At 34.0% G+C, this 25,356-nt stretch overlaps 2 protein-coding genes across 5 annotated transcripts in view; both read left to right on the top strand.

Annotated features, from left to right (window-relative positions):
• The window catches only part of LOC111627945 (osmotic avoidance abnormal protein 3-like), a 62,376-nt gene extending 46,720 nt beyond the window's left edge, over positions 1–15,656 (top strand). Inside the window, exons 10-18 of the mRNA XM_023371645.1 lie at positions 3,345–3,639; positions 3,710–3,825; positions 11,489–11,527; positions 12,642–12,757; positions 12,835–12,944; positions 13,020–13,281; positions 13,364–13,461; positions 13,527–13,632; positions 13,703–15,656. Of these exons, the coding sequence (XP_023227413.1) occupies positions 3,345–3,639; positions 3,710–3,825; positions 11,489–11,527; positions 12,642–12,757; positions 12,835–12,944; positions 13,020–13,281; positions 13,364–13,461; positions 13,527–13,632; positions 13,703–13,950 (1,390 nt within the window). The 3' untranslated portion in view covers positions 13,951–15,656. The remainder of the gene's footprint in view (positions 1–3,344; positions 3,640–3,709; positions 3,826–11,488; positions 11,528–12,641; positions 12,758–12,834; positions 12,945–13,019; positions 13,282–13,363; positions 13,462–13,526; positions 13,633–13,702) is intronic.
• A 1,345-nt stretch (positions 15,657–17,001) lies between these two features.
• LOC111627950 (excitatory amino acid transporter 1-like) lies at positions 17,002–24,171 on the top strand. 4 transcript variants are annotated; one of them, XM_023371649.1, is made up of 9 exons: positions 17,012–17,651; positions 19,179–19,674; positions 20,395–20,437; positions 20,517–20,565; positions 20,631–20,811; positions 22,529–22,762; positions 22,834–23,028; positions 23,114–23,248; positions 23,325–24,171. In XM_023371649.1, the coding sequence occupies exons 2-9, from the start codon at positions 19,181–19,183 to the stop codon at positions 23,485–23,487; spliced, it is 1,494 nt and encodes a 497-aa protein (XP_023227417.1). In that variant the 5' UTR covers positions 17,012–17,651; positions 19,179–19,180; the 3' UTR covers positions 23,488–24,171. The 4 variants fall into 4 exon arrangements, with proteins under 4 accessions (XP_023227420.1, XP_023227417.1, XP_023227418.1 ...); XM_023371650.1 differs by lacking the exon at positions 17,012–17,651 and adding an exon at positions 17,720–18,381; XM_023371651.1 differs by lacking the exon at positions 17,012–17,651 and adding an exon at positions 18,423–18,559.
• The last annotated feature ends 1,185 nt before the right edge of the window (positions 24,172–25,356 follow it).

A 25,356-nucleotide genomic window follows, 5' to 3' on the forward strand; every position in this document is an offset into this window, starting at 1 on the left:
TAAAAAATACCAAAAAAATCAATAAATAATAAGAAATAAATGAATGAGTAAATAAATAAATACATTATAAGTATTTATGAATTTAAAAAAAGGAAAAAGAAAAGTATACACAACAAGAGAATTGAACCCGAGCACGCAAGTGTACAAAATTTCTCCCAAGCTTAAACAAAAATTTACAAAGTACACAAAATGAAAAATAGTTTAAATGGTATTTTTTTATCATTTTCTTTTTAATAATTTTGATTGTGTAACAAATTTTTTTTCTTTTTTAATTTATTAATATTTTATAAAGTTCAGGAAATTTGTGAAGAGATAAATTTAATAAATATATACTTTTGTACATGGATTATATAGAATTTGTTAATGAATAATAAAAAATAATTTATTTATTTTCTTTTTTCAAAGCCATGTAGATTTATGGTTATGGATTAATAACAGAATTTTAATAATACATTTTATTTTTAATTTTAATAATTCAGCAATTATAAAAAATATATAACTGTTAATTAGAAAAAACAATTAATTAATTAAAATGTTGGAGAAGCAAAACATATATGTATAGTAACTCAAATGCTGTTTTATTTTGTCAATGTGCCGTACTGTAAGGGACATGTGGATAAGGGAATTTGTACGAAGTTGGTCAGAGAAAGTCATGGAAATAAAAACAAAAATTTGAGTAAGAACCTTGTATATTAGAACTTGATTGCCTACTGTTTTCTCAATTAGTTGTATTTCCTTCAGAATTAGCACAAGGTTGCTGTTGAGAATGTTAATTTCAAATTTTAAAGTTCTTATAAAATTAAAACTACAAAACTTAAAAAATGCAATTAATTGAAAATAATTTCTAGATAAGTTGATAATTGTACATTTTCAAGCATTTTCCAAAGTTTCTGCATTTCTGTAATGCATTCCCCCTCTGATTTTCTGTTTGAAAACTTTAAGTCCTTTGTGTACATCAGTTTTCATGGGGAATTAAATTGTTTAACATTATCTTCCTTCTCTCACCTTATGTGAGTATTGTTGTGTTGCAAAGCAGGTTTGTGGCATTGTACATTTGTTTTTCTCATGTCCTATTAATGTTTCACCAGCATTGTTCTAAACTTAATTGGTGTCTAGAAAAAATCCACACATGTTTGTGTACTTTATCTCTTGCTTCTGTTATGTTTTTTTTAAATCTCAATATGTAATTGGTTCAGACACCATTATTTTGTAGGAATTATCACAGAAAGTAGTCAAAATGGTAGGAAAATTGAAAAATTGTGTGAGAGTATCAAAAAAGTGTTTATGCCTTGTTTAGCTTGTATGAAAGAAAACCCACTGAGGAGAGAAATATCGTAATTTCCTAAACGCATCTGGGTGGAATAAAGTTGTTGATTGGCTAGTATTTTTGGAGTCTGTGGATGTGATAATTCCTAGAAAATAAAGGTGTTTGAACCAATTACCCATTGAGATGTTCGTGTGACAGCCTTTTCTTTAGAAAAAGAAAACTCTGAATGTAGTATTTGAATGGTGATGAAAAGCTGTACATTATCTTTTGTTTTTGTAATTGTACAAGTTTCCATTGTCGAACACAATTCAATATGGTCAATTCAACTTTGGGCATGCAGTGCAAGTTTCTGTTTAAGACTTGGTTCATATTTTTCAGACAGTACTTAATGTAATTGATTGGTTGATCCTTTTCGTGAATGTTTGCCTTAAGAATTGCCTATAAATCCTCATTTTTTTCAGTTCGGTAGACTATCATCTTGCAAGCTGCAGATGATAGTCTACTGAACTGAAAATCGGATTAAAGAGACAAATTCACAACGAAAATAGCAGCAGCCGTAAGTGATTTTCCGCATAAATCCTCAATTGGCCTAATTTCTGGCATGTTTGTTGGTCATCTTCCTTTTTCGATGAAGATATTTTCTCGTCACAGGTAGTTAGGTACAGTTTTGGCATAGTGGAAATTTGATCTGATCAGAACATGTAATCTGCTTGAGAATAGTTCTTTTGAATATAAGGAATTGGGCAATGTTGTACACATTCATTTAAATATTGCCAGACATTGATGTCAAAACTTGATTTTCTGGTTAGGACTGTAATTAGAGAGGTTGAGGCAGACGTTTTAAACGTGTAAACATGTAGGTCGGACGTTCGGCGCCACTTTCCCGTAAGCCTAAAAGTTTGACAATGGTGTTTGGATAGTCGGTGGAATCACGCTCGACATTCCAAACACCATTGTCAAACTTCTAGGCTTACGGGAAAGCGGCACCGAACATCCGTCCTACACGTTTAATATTGAATTTTACGTATATAAAAGAAGTCGGATAACTTGATATAACCTGTTATGTGAGACAATACCAATTTTCTGGTTATTACTGTTCTTTTGGCATGGATGCATTTGGCTCTGTTTATTAAATATCTGAGGTGATTATGATGTAATAGTAGCCATTCTAGTGTGGCTTTTAGTTGTGCAACAGTGACATACATCACTTCCTTCATTACAATATAGTTAAGTTCTTTTTCTAGTAGACTTCTTTGTCTTCTGATTCTGAAGAATGGATTCTCTAACAAATTTACACAATAATTTGTATAAACACAATAAAAAAAAAAGCAGCTATCGACAGTATATATGATATGATTAATGAGTAACAAATAAAATACATTTTTGAAGAGGAAGTCCATATTCATTCTTTACGAGAACTCTTAAATAGCTGTGATTCTGATCTTCAATGTTTCCATTTTAAAATTCACAAGATGATCTTGAATAAATCTTGTATCTCCAGTACGTTACAAAACCTGATTTTTATTTTAAATTCAAAAGATATATCTTTAATTACAAGTTCTTTATTATGTTTTTTAAGTATTTATAACAGTAAAAGCATTTATTTTATGAAACTAATTATATAAATTTTATATTTTCCTACAGAAAATGAGAAAAACGTTTTTTATTTTGATGGAAAGAAGTAAAATTGTAAAATTAATATTTAATTTTAATGCAGTAGTGAGTTTATGTCAAGGTATGAGTGAAGTTTATATAATTTTATTCAGTTTATAATATGAAAATGCATGAATTGGACCCCCTCTTATCCTATATTTTCAATGGGAAGTGGCTTAAATTTCTCTTCATTCTTACAAATAACTAACTTGAAAAGTTCAAGATAGATTTAGAATGTTCTTAATAAGAAATATATTGTCAAGAAGCTTGAACATTTTCATAACTTTATCATGTAGTAAACTAATGGATAGTTTTAATAAAAATATCTTACTATCAATGATAAGCTAGTAGAGAACTCTTCAATGCAATAATAATGCTTTTTAATCTTGTGCAAACTCACTATTGCTTGAAATCCTTAATTTAGTCAGCAATTTAAGTACTGCTATGGGTTTCTGAAATCTTTAACATGTAATTTAATAATGATAATAAAATTACAAAGTAAATTTCTCTGTGTGAAAAGCTTCAGTATGATTCTATCTTTAAAATGCAAAATCTGTTCTTTCCAACAGGAATATGATGAAAAAATGAGAGAGTTAATGTCCAAATATCAAAAAGAACAAGAGAGTAATGCAAAACTACAGAACGACGTCACTCATCTGAAAGCATTCTATCAAGACGAACTGACAAAAGTTACCAAAAAACGAAGTGCCAGTGCAGAGGTTCATACTAACTTAGCATTATAAATCTCCAGCAGGTTTTAAAAACTAACAGTTGAATTGTTTCTAACAGGAAACGTCTATGACAAAGGAACGTGTTGTATCTTCTCCAGTTGCAAAAATTAGCGAGAATGGCGAAATTCAGACACAGTGTACAAAAACGTCTGAAGTTGTAGAAGATATCGAAGAGTGAGTAAATTTTATATAATTAATGAATTGCTTAGATCTAATTTCTTATACAAAAAGAAACCTTGTAATGATTTGTCAGTGAAACTTACAAGAACTCTTGAAGAAATAATAATAAAATACAAATGTTAACAATAAAAGTAATGCTTACAGAGTGTACAAGAAGGAAAGGTAAATACTTTGGGAAGTGACGGTATGAGAATAATATATTAAAGAAGTGTTATGTTATCATATAGCGATTTATTAATTTGGATTGAGAAGCCTTTAACCAAATTGCTTGGGAACAGAAGTGTTTATATTTTTATCCAATTTGATTTGATCTACAGGGTAGGTGGAAAGTAACTAGACATTGAAAAATTGCTATAATTTTTTTTAGTAATAATGCAATCATAAAATTTACATCTGCATATATAGCAATCAATGGAATTTATAATTCCTATTGGTGGCATGGGCAAGAGTGGCCAAAAGGTTGTTGTTGTTGTTATAATGGATTAGAGGGCTTTCTGTTATGTAAACTGACTTTGCCCTAAGGGTTGAAAAGAAAGAAGGCTGGGAAGAACTTAAGATGGAGAAAAAGAAAGAGAAAGGTTGATTGGAAAGTGGAAATGAAGGAGAAGGGGAAGGGGACCCCAAGAGCTACATTGATATTTATTAGGACCAAAATTATACAGAAATAATAAAATGGGATGAATACACAGATATATTTACAATAATGGATGGGTTACAATATAGCAAAAAGGTTGACCGACCACTTGTCTGTTCGGGAGTGAGCACAGATTGCTGCATGTTATGAAGTGTGGAAATTGGTGGCTGCTGTGCAAAGATAGTGGGGTACAATGAAGGGATGTTGTGCCACAATTTGTATGGAAATAATTGAGAATTGTAATTCAAAGTGCACCACAAGTTTGGCTGCAGATGCACAGAGAAGTGAAGCTCATCCACATCACAATCTGAGGAAGGCATGTTGGTGGATGGTGCTGGTGCCTACATTAATTTTAAGCTATACATCCATATTTCTATGTAATAAGGTATATGTTGGATAAATTTCATTACCTTTGCATTAGAAATATAGAAATTTTAGCAATTCCTAAATTCCTAGATACTTTCTATCCACCTTGTATATTAGTTTAATTTCATTTCTTTTGTTTATATGGCTTATTAGAGATTTTTATTACTTTTTAATAAAACAAAATGTTTTAATGTATCTACTGTAGACAGGTGAAAATAATTTTAGAAGTTATTCACATAGATGTGTTAATTCATCTGTTGGAAAAAATGCCTTTTGTTTAAATTTTGAATGTGTTCTGATAAATGTGCTAAAAATTGGTATCTAATACACCCAACAAACTTTATATGATATACATTTGATGTGACCTTGAAAATGACTTTTGAACTAGGCAAAAGGTCCCATCCGAGTCTTCATACATGACTTCAGATGTAACTATGTTAACAAAATTAATATATGCAGGAGTATAGCTAGGGAGGACAGGAAGCTTTTGCTTACAGTAGACCGTAATGGAAAGGAAAGCTTTCTGTAGGATAGTAGAAGGATTCAAGACAGATAATTTTATTTTTTTGAGAAATGATGTGCATTGTCGGAAATTTCTGACAACAGTAAGGACTGTGTATCCTTGAAAACAACACTTAGTCACGCTTAATTAATAAACAACATTGGTAATGGAGTCCTAGTTATTTTAGAGGTTTCCCTCCCTCCTATGGCTGTAAATCTTTCCACTTTCTCTCAAAAGTGTTTGATGTATATTATATTGTGTTTATTGTGGAAAGTGACAAACTTGAGAGCAATCCACGATGGCACAAAACGTAGCTAGGCCACTAAGTATATTTTTGTGGTAAATAATTTAGTCTTTTTGAATCTAAAGCTATCTGCAAGAATTTGAGTAAGAGAATAATTTGCAAAATCTGTAAATGCCACTTTCTAGCCTCTCTTGTGATGTCCAATTTATTTAGTAATGGTATGCTAAAATTACTCACCTAAAATGTTAAATAATAATTTATGACTCTACAATTTGCTCTAAAGTTTCCCATTAAAGATAAATAACTATCTTTGTTTCCATCAAAATTAAGTGATAAGATGCCACATCAAATGATCATTAATTTTGTTACATTATAGAATATCAGCAATTATACAAGCACATAAATATTTTATAATCATAGAAAATGAAATGAAGTTATACAGTTAAATATTTGAAAAACGGCAACTGATGGAATCATAAAAAATGGCCATCATTGAAAGGTAGCTGTTGTTTGGAGATTATTTTGCATTTGTTATTGTTAAAAAAAAATGACCATCTCTAAATAGCCACCATTTCATTATTGGAAGTTTGACTATATACAGGGTTATTCAAAAGTCTTAGACAAACTTTAAAGGTAGGTTGTGAATACATAAATACACCACCCTAGTATTCTAAAATACATGCAACTCCATATCTATACCATCTCCATATCTCCAGTCTATACCTCAGCAACTCCAGTCGATGTTTGCAGCTATACATTCTTAGGTAAAAATGGTTTATTTTTGTATTCTTGACCTACCTTTAAAGTTTGTCTAAGACCTTTTCAATCGCCCTATATTTTAAAGCAAATTTCAAGATAAAATTTAAAATTTATGCTACTACTAAAAATCGTGTTTATTTTGAACGATTAATACTCTAAATACATTTCTGTTGCACAGAAATAGCTGTAATAAAAGAATTAAGTTGTTTTTAGAAGTTAATATATAAAATTTTTTATTCAAGGAAAAGATTAGAGTTAAAAAGTGCATATTGTAAACAACATTAGTACAGCATTTGCCATATCTATAGTATAATCACAAAAGAAGATTTCCTTGTAACTCATGATGTATGATGATTTCTGTAGGATTTGTATAACTAAAAACTATAACAGTGTATACAGGGAAAATGTTAATTTATTTTTAAGTGTGTTCAAACAAGAAATACATCATTATCTAAATAATTTTACTAAATTAAATACAGTATTATAAATTAAAAAATTTTTTGTAAATAAAATGTGAAAGGCTTGGAATGCAATACTTAATATATCCATGATATCAAAACTCACTGTCTAATTTTATATGGCCAATTGTATTTTTCAAGAGAACATAAAAATAATTAGAATTTGATTATCCTAATGTTCTGCAACTTGGTCTTGTAATGTTATAGACTGTAGATTTTGTTAATTCTACATAATATACTGTTTATTATATATATTTGTGAATAGCTATATATATATATATATGTTCACAATATAATATATATATATATATATGTATCAGAAAACACAAAATTGATATGAAATTTTGAGATTGCAAACATCACATAGAATATAATACTGTATATAATAAATATATTATATTCATAGTGTTCCGTGTCACTGACTCAAGAAGAATGAATTTNCTCTGGATAAACGTATGCGCGAACACAAATATGACATTGAACACAACAGATGCACCACTGCCCTATCTACGTATGCTTCGACCCCTGGCATAAGTGCTAACTTGCAGAACGCGCAAATCATTAAAATGTCACACAGAAGAGAACACGTACGAACGCTAGAAGCTTTGGAAATTTATAAAGCAGGATTACGTAATAGCTGTATCAACTATAAAGATGCTATTAATATTTCGGCAGCTTGGAGGTTTGCGTATGAAGCAGAATGCCCCCACAACTCTATGTAAGGTGTTATACATCGTTTACATGTATATGTAAAATAATATTTGTGAATATTTGGGTTCACGTACGTAATGATTAATACGCATGCGCGTAATGAATTTTATTCGCAAAGATGTATATGTTCCAAAATGTTTAAATATTTAAGCACAACGATTTTCGAATATCAGAATTTAAAACCTGAGGAAGACTGAGGAAGGCAGTCGAAAACGTTTGTTGTTTTCATTAAATATATTTTTACTGGTCAAGTAAAGGTTTTTATGTGTGTTTATATTAAGTAAATTGGACCAGTACCAGGTGAGAAGTAACTTTTAAAAAATTTTTTGTAAATAAAATGTGAAAGGCTTGGAATGCAATACTTAATATATCCATGATATCAAAACTCACTGTCTAATTTTATATGGCCAATTGTATTTTTCAAGAGAACATAAAAATAATTAGAATTTGATTATCCTAATGTTCTGCAACTTGGTCTTGTAATGTTATAGACTGTAGATTTTGTTTATTCTACATAATATACTGTTTATTATATATATTTGTGAATAGCTATATATATATGTTCACAATATAATATATATATATATATATGTATCAGAAAACACAAAATTGATATGAAATTTTGAGATTGCAAACATCACATAGAATATAATACTGTATATAATAAATATATTATATTCATAGTGTTCCGTGTCACTGACTCAAGAAGAATGAATTTGACTGATTTTGATGTCAAAATAACTCAAATTCATTCCTTTGTAGTCAGTGATGCCCACTGGCCAAGTGGTTAAAACCACCAAACACCAGTAGTTGGTCGTGGGTTTGTGCTTGACCAACAGGCTGGCCAGGTGGAATTTTCTGGGTTTTCTTCATATTAGTAACACCTAAATTTTCTAAGGACCAGTTTACCTTAGAAAGTCCTGGGAGATGTCCTCCTTCTGCAGATCGCCTACATATTGTGTTGCTCTATAGCAGTGTTTCTCAACAGGGACGATATCATCCCATGTGGGCGTTTTTCCATGTTGAGGGGGCAATTTGTAACAATTTATATTTTAGGGGTGGCAAAAAATAATTTTCTGGGCGATATAGTAAAACATTATATTAAGAATAATTAGATATTTTTTCATTATATCGTACAATAATTAAACAAATAACATTATATTAGTCAATAGTCTATCCAATGCAGTACAAATTTGGCGTTAGCCTTGGCCTTCGGCATCAGAATTTTGAAGTGAAGGGGATGATACTAAGTAACGGTTTTATTGAAGGGGGCGATGATTTGTTAGAGGTTGAGAAACACTACTCTACAGAAATAAACTGAACCAAAGTCAGGGATGAGGTTTTCCTATAATGAAAAATCAGTAATATGAGAAACTCCTATGGGTCTAGAAGTACAGGAAATTCTGTATATTATTTATTACAATATCGTATTCACAGTCAATATAAATAACCATATACATGATCAAAATTATTCATCATTTTTATCTTACCTCATTTTATTTTGTAATTGCTCTTAACGTTATACTCTTTGTTTGTAATCATCTGGATGTGTCATGCAGTACTGGGAATTTTAATGTAGCAGTAATATTGCATGGAAGTCTGTGAAAAAGTGTTCCATCATGTGCAGATGGATGGAGGGATTACGAAGGTGGTTGAGGAGTTGACCGCTGCTCTCAAAAATCAGGTTAGGAATTTTTCAAGGCCTCGTCCCTCACCATCCCGGCCCAATTAAACCCACAACAAGCACGGAATTAAACTTTCTTACTGCTTAGTATTTCTACAGCAGTTACTTTTATTCTCCATTTAAAAAGCGTACAGGATAGGAAACAGTTAATTAATCCAAATGCATAGGTTTCGTTTATTTTTTTAATAAATACAAACTTCAAATTAAAGCAGTATGTAATTTAATACATGATAATATACAGTATTTGTTATGACATAAAACTTATGGCTCGCAAGTAAAGACAATATATTTGTTTACAAAGAAATTGATTACAATAACTTGGTTAGAAATTGAAGAAATATAACACTTGTTACATTTTGAAACGTACAGTTGTATCACTTATAACTATTTAATAAATAATTAGCTAACACTAAATATTAAATTACCCTTTTAAATAATAATATAATTTAACATAATATTTATGTAAGTTCAACTGTGTACACTGAAATGTGCAGTGTCGACATAGTGCGTAAGGAAACAATGGTGTTTACTCAAGTGTCTGTTAGAGAATTTCCTAGAAATGCAGAAAGAAGGACATGAAAAATGCTTACACTTTCTGAACGTTTATTCTTTAGAATATTTGGAGTGAGTTTTAATTTGATAACATTAGATTTATTTAATATCTTATCTGGAAAGTATGGAAATACACACTAGAAGTAGAGTACATTTTTTTATATGTTTAGTAGATTTGTACACTGTTGTGAATTAGAGAATGTGTAAATGATTACTATATTACACTATGTTCTAGTTTGTATAAAATCATGTAAAACTATAAGCAAAGTGTGATGATTTGATAGAATCCTTTGTTTTGAATTTGAAAAATGGTAGTTATGTGTTCTTTTAACATATTGCAAGAAATGAAAGTTGGTTTGAAAACAATGACTTGCAACTGAAATTCTAGGACAGAAATGTTCAAAGAGGATTCAAATTGAGATGTTCGATAGAATTGCAGTTTGGAGGGTATTCTTTGAAGAACAAGTGTAGAGACTTGCACACGTGTCACACACAGCCCTCCAAGAGTTGTCTTTTCTTCTTTGTTATATGCTAACTTGTACTTAGTTGAACATATTTACATTATCAAATTCTTACTATTGTACTCCATTTAAGAGTATGCATTAAAGTGCATTAAGTTCTCTAAGATTCATTTTATAGAGAGCGGGGAAATTTATTAGTTTAACAAATAAAGTTCAAATTGGAGTGTCAATTTAAGTGTGGATTGACATACAGGAAAGAAGAGGCAAGACTAAAGGCATGTGTGTGTTTTCACAATTTTAGGAAAATTTATGATGGCTGACAAGTACATCTGAAGAAGTTTTTTAGTTTTTAGGAACACTATTGGTATATTTATGGAAAGGAAATCCATTGGACAAATTTGTAATTACTAATTAAAGTTAGCAGATAATCCACATCATCACATGATTCACCTCTGCTCTCAAAATACATTTAAACATAGACGAATGGGTTATTTACAGGAAATAATGGCATTCTATTGTAAAATCCAATTGTTTCATTTGTGTATAAAAATTTGAATAAAGAAACAGAAGACAGTCTTTCTGTGGCTTTTAATACTCAAATTATCTATATTTCCTGCAAATAACCCACAGGTTATCTGTTGTAAATGAATTTTTACACCCCTTATGTTCAAATATGGCGCTATGGCACAGCTCCATCCATATTTAGATACGAGTGAGTTATTAAGTGCTGCAGCCTTTCCAGTCGGAATTAATTAATCCTAACGTATTTTATGTATAAAATAAATGATGGGTTTATTTATAGGATTGGATTTAACTATTCAGAGAGTGTGTGAAGTGTTTTAATAATGGTGGCATTAACTTCAATCAGCCTCATAGTCGCCAGTAATAAACAAATTTTGCAAATTCCACATCTTCTCTATGTCAGACTACAGATTTCTGACATTTCTGTATTCTAACACCACTTCAAAATCTCAATATCCGCAGACGAGGTTCTTTGTTCTTTTTGATTTTCTGTTTGTATTCAAATATGTAATCTCATTAACAATATTTACTCAACTATACAGAATAAATTTTTGTAATCATCACTTATGATTTGAATATTGTCTGTATTATGAAATACTCCACATTAATATTAAATTTGTACATGATATGCAGAATTATAAAAAAATAATGTACCATTTTCGTAAGAATGACTTGACATTCTTCTGAAAAACGATTTGGAATTTTAAATTCGTATTTTAATTTCTCTATTTTAAATAATAATTTTTAACATTTTTATATTTCAGGGAGAAAGTTGTGGATGTTCAGGCACAAGCTTTAGAGAGGTAAGTTTATATTAAATACTACATTAAAGCTCTGTATTAGTTGTTTACATAGATTAGTGAAGAATGGAGATTCTGATGATTTGTTACTAAGCAGTAAGTTCGTCAAACTTCATAGCATTGTCAGACATAAATTTAATGCTTGTATGACTACAAAAACTAAGATTTTCATCTGCCAACTTAGCTCTAATCCAAGCAGTTGATAATGATCAAGTGACTGTTACTTATCATTCCTTTCATGCAAAGTTTCTCACTGTTTTACATATACATTTACACTAGCTTTTGGCTGACCTATGAATGGTTTTGCCATAATCTGATTACTTCTTATCTGTCAAGCATTGTAAGAGTAATATTGTAACCCCTCCTTTCTCGAGACAATTGTGGTCTTTGACAGAAGACTGCAATTACTAGAAAACAATACTTAGTTTTGTAGAAGTAAAACTGGTGGTTTTTCTGGTCTGTTACAATAGATCATTTCAATTGTTAAGTTTTTAGATAATAAATTTCTTAGTATATATTGTCAAAATGGACATTAGCCACAAAATGTAAGTAGACTTTTGTAAAATGTCATTTGCTAATCAAAACATATGATGGTGAGACAACTGAGATGAGTTACGATTCTGGTAACTCTGATTTAAGACCAAATACTTCAAACTGATCAAAATAGGTTAGGCTCTTGTTTTTCATGAGCTGGCTTTCTATGTTGTGGTTTGACTGAACTCATGATGTGCTCTTAGTGCTGTTGACACAGTCATATCTTTTAACAGTTGTAATCTATCATTAAAATATGCCTCTGAATGTTAGTGTTATTGAAATTAACCATTCATGTCTCGCTTGTTATTAACTATGACTCATTACATCATCGAACAGTTTCTTCCTTCCACATTCTTTATTCCACAGTTAAGAAATATCCTCATCCTCATTTCTGAATTTTTAATACTGGAAATGCTTATTTTTACAAAAGGAAAATGGTGAGAAACTAGATTTAGTCAACCTAAATGTCTGAGAGTGCTGCTCATTAATAGTAAATATCATTACTTAAAAGTATTACTTTGTGTATTGCATGTTTTGTTTACCACATGTATTATACACAAATTTATGCATGTAATTACTTCAGGTTACAAGAACTTCAGGATCAGATAGTAGGAGGAGAGAAAGCACATGACAAAGAATTGAAGGAAAAAAGGGCCAAAAGGAAAACCATTGCAGAAAAAAGGATAGCTCTACTCAAAGGTATGTATTAACATTTCGAACATTTCTATTTTGATTAGTTAATTCAAAATATTTATAATGGCAATTAATTTCTGCAGAAGCATTATCTAAATTAGATGATGACGATAACATCATGTTGCAAGTGTACGACGATATCCATGAAGAACTAAAAGCCAAAACTTCTCTCGTAAAAAAAGCGAAGAAAAAAGTAAACAAAGACTAAATGGAACATTATATTTTCAATAATGTTCTGTTACATAAATGATTTGATAATTTTTTGCAGATCGTTGCCTTGGAAACTGAAATTGCGGATCTCCAAAGCGAATTCGAAGCAGACAGAACAGATTATCTGGAGACGATCCGTCGGCAAGATCAGCAGATCAAACTATTACAGCAGATATTAGATAAAATTCAACCATGCCTTCGGAGGGATTGCAACTATTCGAACTTGGACAGAATCAAGGCCGACAGTTGGTGGGATGAAGATTCTCAAAAGTGGCACATGCCAGATTTACTAATCATTCGAACCAAACTGCCTCCTACTGGTATTAAAATAAAATTGATTACTTGTTCAAAATTCAAAATCTGTTAAACATGGCTTGAAATTCTGCATCATATTTTAAGCAGGTATACAGCCTGGAGGGCGAATTCCTCCTTCGGCCAACCAGTCAAACCACAACTTTACGGGATACTTTGATGAAACCTCGGAAGATAAATTTTTACAGGTAACATGTTTTTTTGTCTGTCCAAATTCTTCCAAAAACATTAATTTTGAATCTAATTATTACAGAGGTTGGAGAAAAGTGAACAGGAAGATATTGCGGGAACGTACTTCAAACCCAAACGACAAGAACAGCTATTAAATAAGGTACATCAAGAAGCCAACCAACCCTTTCGTAAGTAAGAATTTCAGCAACTCTAACACAAACCAAACAAAACAAATTGCAATAATGTTGTACCCGTCAGATTCCATGACGAACGGAACTCGCCGTGAACCACTGGACAACAACTTCTTTCAGTCGTCCTTCAACGGCACACTCAGTAACTCCCTCCCCTCCAATTTGGGATACAATGCTGGCGGCAACGCTTCCCACCATGACCCCACTTTCCGCAAACCACCCCGCCTGGAATCTCTACCTGTTGCTAACGAGTTTATCAAGAAGATCCGAAAGAAATCAAAGCCAAACACCGGCAGCATGGAATGGCCGATCTGACAATTGGAGACCTCCAATGAGTTTAGGGAGCTTCATAAATTACCACCCATTAGACCCAGATCCGACGACTCGGAATTAAATCGAAAATAACACATTGGGCTTCAGTTTTTTTGTTAAGAATTTAGTATCTTTGCCCCTCTTTCTATTGTTTCTTTGGTTTTTATCAAGCAACCTCAACTCATTGGCATAGTTATTCATTAGGGTACCTGCACTGCAATTTAGGTAATACCTAATGCAGTAGTGTTGCCAACTGTTTATAGAACAAGGACTCATTTCTCGGACATACATTAACAAGACCAGTATCTAGCAACGTGGAAAGTGCCTAAATTTAAATGATTACACGACGTACTTGCAGGAAACTGCAGAACTGTAAATATTGTAGATAGGAAATTCCAGAAGAGCTTAATTTAATAATTTGTTGTGTTTTTTTTTTTCCTTCTCGAGATATTTACGGTTGTTCTTGTTATGCCGTGGAAGAAGACAAGTATTTAATTTTGCGGCCTCGTCTTCCAGTTGAGTCGTTACTGCACTGTCACTGAAACACACTGTAACAAAGGTCTTTCTGTAAATACTGTAAATAGTAATTATATTTTAATTAATGCAACATACGGGAGTAATTTTCACACTGGCTTGTGAGTCGGTGACAGATTCTAGTCGGTAAGAGACATTTCAAAGTATATTTTAAGCATCGGAGGATGGTTCCAGGAGTGCCACAACGGATCGTTCAGAGCCCCGTCATCGTTTATTTTGTTACGTTTCGCGGCCCTATCTGTGATATTTTGAGTGGGCTGCCATCAAAGCATTCCTAATTACAAATGACCACTTACACTCTATTTTTGGTACAGAGAGAGTGTTTGCCGTGTTTTGTGCTCCACAGAGCGACTGGGGAAACTGGCACCGGTCCACCAGAACCACCCGAATTTCTATCACTCAGGTACACGTCGTCGTCTCAACTCCGCCGGGCAGTCCTCTCAATTGGTCACACTCGGCAGAGAAGAGAGAGAACCCATTGTGATAAAACATTGTTTTGTTTTGTTAAAAACATATTACAGAATTTCGAACAAAGGTGTGCCAGTGGCAGCTTAGCTAGTCTAGTGGGTCCAGTACAAAATTAGTATGCCTTATTTGTGGGAAAATAGCATTATAACAGATAACTTGTCAGTTTTTTTGTAAGAAATAAAACAATGTTTTGATAAGAGAAACAAATGTACATATATATCACTTTGTGCCTAAATTGTTTATCACAATAAATTATGCCTAAAAGACCAGTCTTGTTTCATGATCTTGAAAAATGGAGATTGTTTTACATGATATTTTTGGACATTTGAGCAGTTACAGTAACTATTTTGAATGCTTTTAGATGTTGTTTAGACACGCAAACAGGCAAAACAATGGTTTTAACGTTGGACATCGTTAATGGTTTTGGACATCTGAGCAGTAAAACATAGGTTCTGGACGATTTTTACACTTAAGCAGCCAAAAATTAACTCTCGAATATTATCGCATGAATTTTTTTTTCCATTTGGCACTCAAAATAGCGATTAAAGCGTTAAAACGGTGTTTTCATGCGTTTAAGCAAGTAAAATTTTTGCCTTAAATGCCTAAGACGTGTGACGTCTTAGGCATTTAAGTAGGCAGAACAATGTTTCTTTAAATGGGGGGTGACTCTTAAACAGGTTTGCAAGAAGGGGAAGACTATAAACCTGTTTAAACGAGACACCACGAGGCGCAATTGTACAACGTGTAATTTTTCCAGTGCGGGGAATGCCAGGTGCATTTTTTTTACAGGGAGGAAAGTCGAACGACCTCGATGTAAAGGGTCGTCGAGAAGGGGGAACATTCAGGGGATTATCTACTGTAGAGGAGGAGGAGGTGGAGAAATCTGGTGGCAGAGGAATTAGTGACGCAAGAGATTAATTCCGTAGACGGGAATCTCCAAAATTGCTTATTAAGCAGAAATTTTTCTTAATTCTCTGAAATTGCTGCAACAGGAATTTCATTTGAAGTCGAATAAACAAACCGTTCAAAGAAAATTACGCGTCAAAGCCGAATTTTTTGACACAAAATGACACAATGACGAGGTGCTTAAGAACAAATTGATGTTTTAAACATTATAAATTGTGTTTTTAGACGTTTAAGCGAGTAAAATAACAGTTTTAGATGATTTTTGGCTGCTTAATTATCTAAAGAATCATCTGAAAGCATTTAAAGATCTTCCTTTTGGCTGCTTAATTGTCTAAAAAATAGTTTTTTTAGTTGCGTAAACGTCTAAAATCTCATTGAAAACGGTTATTTTACTGCTTAAAATGCTTAATAAAAGTCTTAAAAACTACTATTTTGACGGTTTAAAACGTCTAAAAAAATTATCTAAAACCACTTAAGCATTATTTTAAAAAAAGGCTTTAATCGTCTGAAAAATCATCTGAAAGCTTTAAAAAATCTTAATAATTGCCTTAAAGTCATCAGAAAAGAGCTTTTTTTTTAGTTGCTTAAACATCTAACAGAATTTTACTGCTTAAATGTGTTAAGAAGCGTGTGTAAAGCAGAATTTTTGACTGCTTAATCGTGTAAAAAATTATCTCGAACATCTAAAAATTTCATTTTTAGATATTTAAACATTCAAAAGAGATTTTTACATGCTTTCGGGTGATTTTTTTTAGACGATTAAGCAGCAAAAATACTGCTTTTTTAGATCTTACACATTTAAGCAGTAAAATTGTGGCTGTTAATGAATTTTTACACGTTTAAGCAACTAAAAAGCCGTTTTTTAGATGGTATTTTAGACATTTAAGCAGCCGAAAGAGTGAAAAAAACCCAGATGCTTACAACTGGGTTTTTTTTAGTTGATTAAGCAATCAAAACAATACTTTTAGTTGATTTTTTTAGATAACAGACAGGTAAAAAAGTCATTTTGGTTGTTTTTATGCCGTATTTTGACGTTCATACAGCAAAAATCCCGATTTTAGATGATTTATTAGGTGTAGAAGCAACTACATTTCCATTATCAATTCGGGAAAGTTAATATTGTGACGTCAGAATCTTACACTTGAACGTGCAAGAAATTAAATTTTAACTTTGTATCAAAAAAGACACGAAACTTCGTGTTTAATCAGATGGCGCTTTGAAAGAAACGGTGACTTAACAATTGAAGTTTGTTTATTCCCGTGTTTGACGTTACCTCGACTGTACCGTTCGTTTTTTGAATTTAAAAGAAAGACGTTGATTGGCTCTTACTAAAAACCGTTTCTGTGACGTAATATTTTTCAAAAAATGCAGTTCTTAGTGTAATTTATTGAAAATTTCTTTGTTACTGATACAATTCTAAAAAAAAAACAACACGGAAATGGTGTCAACGTACCAATACAAACCAGGTCTTTAGTGTGGCAACTTGGGGTATGAAAACTGTGTCAGCCAGTGTCGACACACTAAAAAAAAAACACCGAAATTTACTAACAGATTGTACGGGGAAGGCGTTTTTTGACGCAATCTCACTCCCGAATCCAAGAAAGTTCACGTAGAATTCCCGCTTCCGTTCGACGTAACACTCGCACTTCCGTTTCCTTCCACAATCTTCCGACCAATCTACGGATAAAGTACGTAACGCCACTCCCGATTGGTTGTCCGGCATCACGTGGATGGTAATAACTTCAATTCGGCCGGGAAGAGGATTTTTTCCAAGTGTTATCCGAGAGACTAAACAGGTGAGTGCAGTGTGATTTTAATTGCGGTTGTTTTTTACATTTTCAACTTAGTCAAGTACTTAAAACCCCCGAATTCGTTCGAGTGACCCCCTCGGGTGTTTACAGACACCAAATTTATCTGTTTGGGTCGTTTGAACGCCAGACGGGGTTCGTTTTATGTGCAGTTTAACGCTATAAATGGGGTTGAATGGAAGTTGTGTGACGTTTCTACTGTTTTACATTCCACCTCACCATTCTGTACAATAGTACAAGGTTGTGTTTATGATACCGAAACGGATATTTCACAATACTTTTAATAATGGTTGTAATTTGCTATGTTTTTTCAGTAGAGATATGAAGCGGATACGCCGAAACATGTGATAAAAAGTGTGAAAAATTATTAAAAAAAGAGCTAATTTCTTGTGTTTTTTACAATGATAAATGCTAGTGCTTACTTTTTTTATAAGCGATTTCGTCCTCGTAAATTAACTCTGTTTAGCGTTTTTTAAGTGGACAGACATACTGACTTACTCATCAAAGTAATTGGAGGTAGACTTTTTTGTACTTTTAACGTTGTATCATTTTACAGGATCAAATTGCTGCTTTTAACAAAGGAATTTAGTAATAAAACTCGATTTTTAATAGGTGGATAGATAAAGAAATAGCTGCTGCAATTATCAAATTATAAGGGTTTGTCTTTCATTTGTTTTCCTAGAACACTGATAATTCAGTAGCGAAACTACAGTAACAGGTGGGTGATAAGTCATGCTGCGCCTATAGATAAAGCATTTTTCAGTTTTATATTTCAGACAGTGACGAAAGGGGTGATAAAATGCTATGACGTTTCGGGAGTCAAATTTTTGTATTTTTAACGCTAAATTTGGTGCCATTTCCTTGATACCTTAACCTGCCATACAGAGGAACTTAAGGTATGCATAATACTGTGAGGAAAGTTGTAGTAGGGTCCAAGAACTTTGCAGTTTAGACAGATAGAAATAGGTTTAGTATTGCTGATAATGACGAAAGGGGTTGATAGATGAAACACTAAATTTTACACTTTTAACTCCTGCCTAACCTGCCATGCCGAGAAACGTTGGGTATGTATGGTGTGCATGAAGGGAGTTGTGATAGGATCTTGCAGTTTAGACAGGTAAAATGGGTTTAGTAATGTAGACAATGACGTAATCTGTGACGTTTTGGGAGTCGAACTGCACCATTTTCAACTGCGAAGGAAGTAAAAATTGTAACCTTATAACCTGTTGGTGGCGGTTACGCGGAGTCACAGAACTTTCTAGGTCAGACAGGTGTGCCGGAGGGTGACGAATAGTCTTCCTACCTCCAAATTAACGATCAGAATTACTGCTTCGCTACGTATTTTACTGTCGTTTGGCTGGTGTTTACGCAGCTGTCGTGCCACGTGCCTCTCGGAAACCACTACATGAAATCATACAACTTCCATTATTTTAAACAGCTAAAGCTTCGTTTAAAGTTACAAAACACGGGGGTTTTGTTTTCTGGCAGTTTAATTAAAACAGTTGCTATTTTTAGGGATGACGAACAAATTGAACGGGAAGTTTCCCATCATGGAAAAGGACACTGGAATGGGGGATAACACCCCCAGGAACCAAAAGTGGAAGACCTTCCTCCGTCAGAATCTTCTGACCCTGCTGATGTTCCTGTCCGTTGTAGTAGGAATAGGATTAGGTATAGGTCTTAGAGAATTTCGGGTATGGAACGAGAGGAACGTCATGTACATCAGCTTCCCTGGAGAGCTATTCCTCCGGATGCTGAAATGCCTGATCCTCCCCCTGATAGTGTCCAGCCTCATATCCGCTATAGGCTCTCTGGATACCAAACTGTCCGGGAAGATAGGTGCCAGAGCAGTGGTTTACTACCTGGCCACCACAGTACTGGCCATAATTTTGGGGATAGTCCTGGTCGTTATTATACGGCCGGGAAAAGGAGGAACCGTCAATGGTACAGGAATCAAAGAAGTGGAGACTAGACCTACTACCACGGCAGATACACTAATGGATCTTGTCAGGTGAGTTTAAGTAGGATTTATGTTAGAATCTCGCTGGAATGAAGGGAAAATGGAATTTTATGCACCAAATGCATAAAACTGTATTTAGAAATGGAAGGGTGCACGTTTTGTTGGCTATTTTCTTGCTTTTAAATTTGCGATTAAAGTAGCAATTTCAAGAATTTGGATGGAAGAGCGCATATTCCTCCTCCTATTTCTGTTTTGGATAGAGGTCGCACTTTTTCCTGGTCAATCTATTCTTACTGCTCTTCTTGCTGTGGGTGGAAAGCTCATTATGCGTCCTCCTGCTCTTCCATTTAAATTTGCCACAAAAATCTTTTACGTCTGAAAGCATCATACTCTTCGAAATGAAAAGGTTGAAGGACGACAAAATAAAAAGTTAACTTTTTTTAGATGGAAGAAAAGTAAAAAATCGCATTTTAATTGAAAATTAGAATATTTTATATTGTTTACATGTAAACAAATTTCTCTTTTCTAGTTCTATGTATAGTAATTTCCAAATTGCTAGAACTACAGAAGAAGGATTGAATGGATTTTGCTTCAGTTAGAAATTGCAATTAAACAATTGCATTTTAAATAAACAATCCCACAATAAATTTGTTTAGTCATATTGTTATCGAAACATTTCTAAAAATTCCCGTTTTGCAATCCTCCAATCAAATATGACGACTTGCAAAATTCCAAGTGTTCTAATGATGCTGTTTATTTCTTATTTTTCAGGAACATGTTCCCCCCTAATCTGATGGAAGCTTGTATTTCCCAAGTAAATTGCCCTTCAATTTTTTTTTTTTAATTTTAAATTTCTCTTAAATTCTGATGTAAAAAGTGTCTTCCATTTTCAGACTTCGACGAGCCTTACCAGACCAAAGAACGCTTCAATTAATGATACAGGTAAGTGGGGGATTGTTTTCTATTGTTTTTTTCTATTCGTCACTCATCGTAATTTACATTTTCAGACTATTATTCGTGGGCGATAGATCAAAAAGTTACGCCTGGAACGAACATATTGGGTATCGTGGTGTTTTCTATTGTGTTAGGAATAACACTGGGCCAGATGAAAGAAAGTGGAAAACCCGTTTTGATGTTCTTCTCTTCGTTGGGTGATGCGATGATGATGATTACTAAATGGGTGATTTGGTAAATATTTACTTGTTTAACTTTCTAGACTTGAGCGTCTTCGACGTTCTTGATGTCTCCATACCGGGACTTCACATTTATGGGGTTAAAAGTTTAATTAAAGTTTCCGGTTTTATAGAGTTCAGAGCTGAAGTGATAAGCAATGAGTAAACAAGAACAAATTCACACTACAACTACCATAAACAATGGAATAAACAATTGCCTATTCTGTAGAACAGATGTTCGTTTACATACATTGATTTGTTTCATTGTAATTTATCTATTATAAAATTAACGTTGGGACTGGACAAACACGTGAAATTTGAGCTTCTTTAAGGATTACACAAGTGATTTTCTGCTCTTCGATGTTAGTATTCAGTGTAGAATTCTCCGTACTTTGAAATCTGAAAGTTTTCTGTTTGTGAACGAATAATAGAATTAATTATAAAAACAGGAGTTACAAGTTGTGGCTTAGATCTCTTGCAACCCTTTATCGGTCTTTATCGCGGCTCATCGATTATAAATTATTCCAAAGCACCCTTATGAAAGTTTAACGTAGGTTGAGAGAGTAATGAGTTCGAGCCCTAAGTGAATGAACATGTTGTAAGTTATGCTTATGGAAACTTCGATTTTCACGTCTAGGCAATTGGAAAGTGGTCCAGGTAGAGTAATTGGTAATGTGCCAATCAGTTTGCAAGAATTGCGAGTTGCTCCTGACCGTTTCTTCTAGAATTATCTGAAAACATTATATCTATCTTGGAGGCATTCCGTTAACAAAAAATCCTAGGTTTTCTCATCATTAATTCTCTCTCATAAGGCTTTCTAGTTTTTTTTTTTTATCTTTCCGCCCTGTGGGCACTAAGACGGCCTCTTTTTGCAAGCCTTATGGGTTCGGCCAGGCCCACAATGGATCTGCCGGGTGGTGAGAGACGGGGCCCAACACATTCGTGTTTCTGTTGATGTAACTCGAGACTAAGTACCTTAGAAGGAGGATCATACTGGAATATGATCCTCCTTCCAAGGTACTTAGTCTCGAGTTACATTAGCAGACACACGAATGTGTTGAGAGTGCCATGTGTCACGTGTTACGAATGTGTGGGAATGTACCATGATACATATGTATCAATACCATGGTACATTCCCACACATTCGTAACACGGTCACGTGTTACATTCTCCCTGTACATTTGTGTTTTGGCACTCCCTGTACATTTGTGTTTTGTTTCACTGCTTAGTCGCAAAGCACGAAAGGAAATCAGTTTTGCATGGGTTTATTAAACCCAATCATATACACGTATTGTCTCAGAAACAGAGAATTTAGTGCCAATTTGTAGGGCATTGTAATTCGTGCGGCCAGTTTCGAAATTTAACTTTTCGTTTGAAACACTGGAAGCAATAATCCTTTCATTAATAGGTCACAGGTTTATTTTTAAAGATTAAATAACATAATGTGATTATCGATTTTATGATTTCATGAAAGATAAACAAGAACCCACAATTGAAGTATAGACACAATTGTTGTATTTTGATACGTACAGTACATGAGAAACAATAGATGGCATAAGAGATGATTTGTTTCGAAACATTTTCCTTTTTTATAAATTGTTTCACAATCAAGAATGTAGGACACAAAGAGGAGATGAGTGGACGTTGTCGGCACTTCTTACTGCCGAATTTCTTTCGTTTTATACAGGTTAATGCCGTTATAATGATTTAAAGAGGTGAATTTAACTTTTCAGGCTATCTCCTGTTGGCGTTTTATTCCTCGTCACCGGGAAAATCGTCGAAATGGATGACTTGTCCGTGGTGGCAGGTCAGTTAGGACTTTATACGGCAACCGTTTTAGTAGGGTTATTCGTACACGGACTGATCACTTTACCATTGATATACTTCGTGATCGTGCGGAAACAACCGTTTACATTCATGTATCGTATGCTGCAAGCCATCACTACAGCATTTGGCACCTCTTCCAGGTACGAAACACAACAAAATTACCATTAATCTTCGGAGAGTGGATATGCTTAATTTGCCCTTTGTTTAACAGTTCGGCTACACTTCCAGTCACCATCGCCTGTCTAGAAGACAAGAACCAGGTAGATCCCAAAGTTTCCAGATTCTGCCTGCCCATAGGAGCCACCATCAATATGGATGGCACGGCACTGTACGAAGCCGTGGCAGCGATCTTTATCGCTCAGATTCGAAATGTGTCCCTCGATGCGGGGAAGATTGTGGCAATCAGGTGATGAAAACGTACAGTACGTCGAGGACACCTGATACTTTGTCGGAGAGGAATAACTAACGAATTATTGTGTCCTTTTTTTTAGCATAACTGCGACAGCTGCGAGTATTGGGGCAGCCGGTATACCACAGGCTGGTCTGGTGACAATGGTAATGGTGTTGAATGCTGTGGGCTTGCCATCCGATGACGTGGCGTTCATTTACGTAGTGGACTGGTTTCTGTAAGTAAAAGACGAGTTTTGACTCCACAGTTTGAGTTCGAGTGCATATCTTTTTAATAATTTAACGGTTTTTTAGAGACAGATTTCGAACCTCTATTAACGTTCTGGGCGATTCTTTCGGAGCCGGCATCGTAGCCCACCTGAGCAGGAACGATTTGACAGGAGACCCGGAAACGTCAGTACCTTCGACATCACCGAACTTCGACGTCACGGCAGCTCCCCAAGTCACTTCTATGTAAATACCAACCCTTCCATTGCCCTTTCCAGGTACCAAACACCACGAAACGGATCGACGTAAAGATTACGTGCCACTTAATACACAAAATCCCCCTATAGAAGATCGGTTGTGTGGTATCTACTGTAGACTGTTGCACAGTGGTGTTTACTGTAGATAGTACGAAGTAGACCACAAAATGCCACACAGTGGACTTCTCTGTGGCATTTTGTGCCACAGAAAAGTCTACCGTACTGCTAATGCACAGGAATGAAACAGATTTCAGCGCCATGCTTGCGCCGTCTTCTTTGTGTTATAACTTGGCCATACAATCTATTGTATATTTTATGTTATCTATATATATTATAACCCTGTATATACGTGTATATTTGTGACCAACGTCACTGTTTAGAATTTTAACGTTGTGATGTCGTGAACAGAAAAGGGTGGCCCGAAAGTCAGTCAACCATTCTTTGTGTGTTCAGGTGCATTTGCTGATACGAATGGTAAACCGAATTTGTATAAGTAGAAAAGTGAATAACAGGGCAATTTGGTACCTACAATGGTTAACCAACTTTTGGGACACTCCGTATTTATTTATTTAAATAAAAAATAATTACAATAATTGATGATATAATTATATTAAATTATAAATATTGCGTAAAATTTTCTATTTTTTCCCCGTGGATGATGATAATTATATTTGACGTCATTTTATTCTTCTATAAATTAATGGTAAAATTAAATTTTATTGTTATTTTTGAATGTATTGTGAACATTTTCTTTCGATGATTTATTTATTTTTAGTACTGTATTTATGTTTTTAGAAGCAGGTTCATCACTTACAAATAAATGTGTTGGAAGCTCTTGTGGCTTTTTTCTGTGCGTCACCAAGTCACTACACACGCTAATTATATGCGCCCTCTAGTCTCCATGGACGTTTTAGTGAAGAGAAAGACATCGGGAACATCTCGTTTGGAAAGTACACTGTTACTGGTTGCTAAGGTCCATCGGATTACATCATTGAATATTGATAGTCGATGGCGGGTTCATGCCTTACCAATGAACTGATGGGAGCCCACCAGTGGACAAGCGGTATTCATACCCTGGAACACTGGGATTCGGTCGTGGGTTCGCGCCTCGCTCCGACGGGCTGGCCACGTGGAGTTTTCCGTGTATTATCCATGTCTGTAACGCCTAAATAGGGGCCAGTTTTCCTTAATAGGTTGAATCCCCCTAGGCAGATCGGCCAAGTGTTGGTTGCCATAACTTAACAAACAACAACTAATAAACTGGTCGCGTAGTTTCGCGTTTTCTATGAGAAACTAGCCCATATTAAGGTGTTTAACTCCTAGATAAGGTTAGTTTTCCACAGATCCTCCCGGAAAGCAACTCCGATTCCATTAATTTACTACTGATCCATGTGTTATGCCTTGACATCCGAGATGTCGTAGAGTACCAATCCATCCGATCCGCGGTTTTTTGCCCGCGCATTTTCTGAAATGAGAGAACCGTAACACAATCTCGTGTTTGTTTAAAAAAATCATCTCGGTTATTTAATACGTAATGAAATAATTTGGCGCATATACTATTACTAGCTGTTGCCCGCGAGGATTTTGCAAGCAAACCCATTTATATTCAGTATTTCAACAACCATAGTAATTGTTATATAACACCTACCGCTGAGAATGATGAGAATTGCCGAGAATCAAACGAACTGTTTTCAATTTGATCAATTTTCTGGAACGTTTACAATCGTTCTATAATCGAACCAATATGCAATAACAAATTCGAATTTAAAACGGTTCGAACATTTTTAAAATCGAAATAGATAAAAATATTTATAACAATGTCTGAAATGTTATTAATTTAATACACCTAAGTACTCGATGAA

The sequence above is a fragment of the Centruroides sculpturatus genome, unplaced genomic scaffold, assembly GCF_000671375.1.
Source record: "Centruroides sculpturatus isolate CEXI.00-Female unplaced genomic scaffold, Cexi_2.0 scaffold507, whole genome shotgun sequence".
Classification (NCBI taxonomy): domain Eukaryota; kingdom Metazoa; phylum Arthropoda; class Arachnida; order Scorpiones; family Buthidae; genus Centruroides; species Centruroides sculpturatus.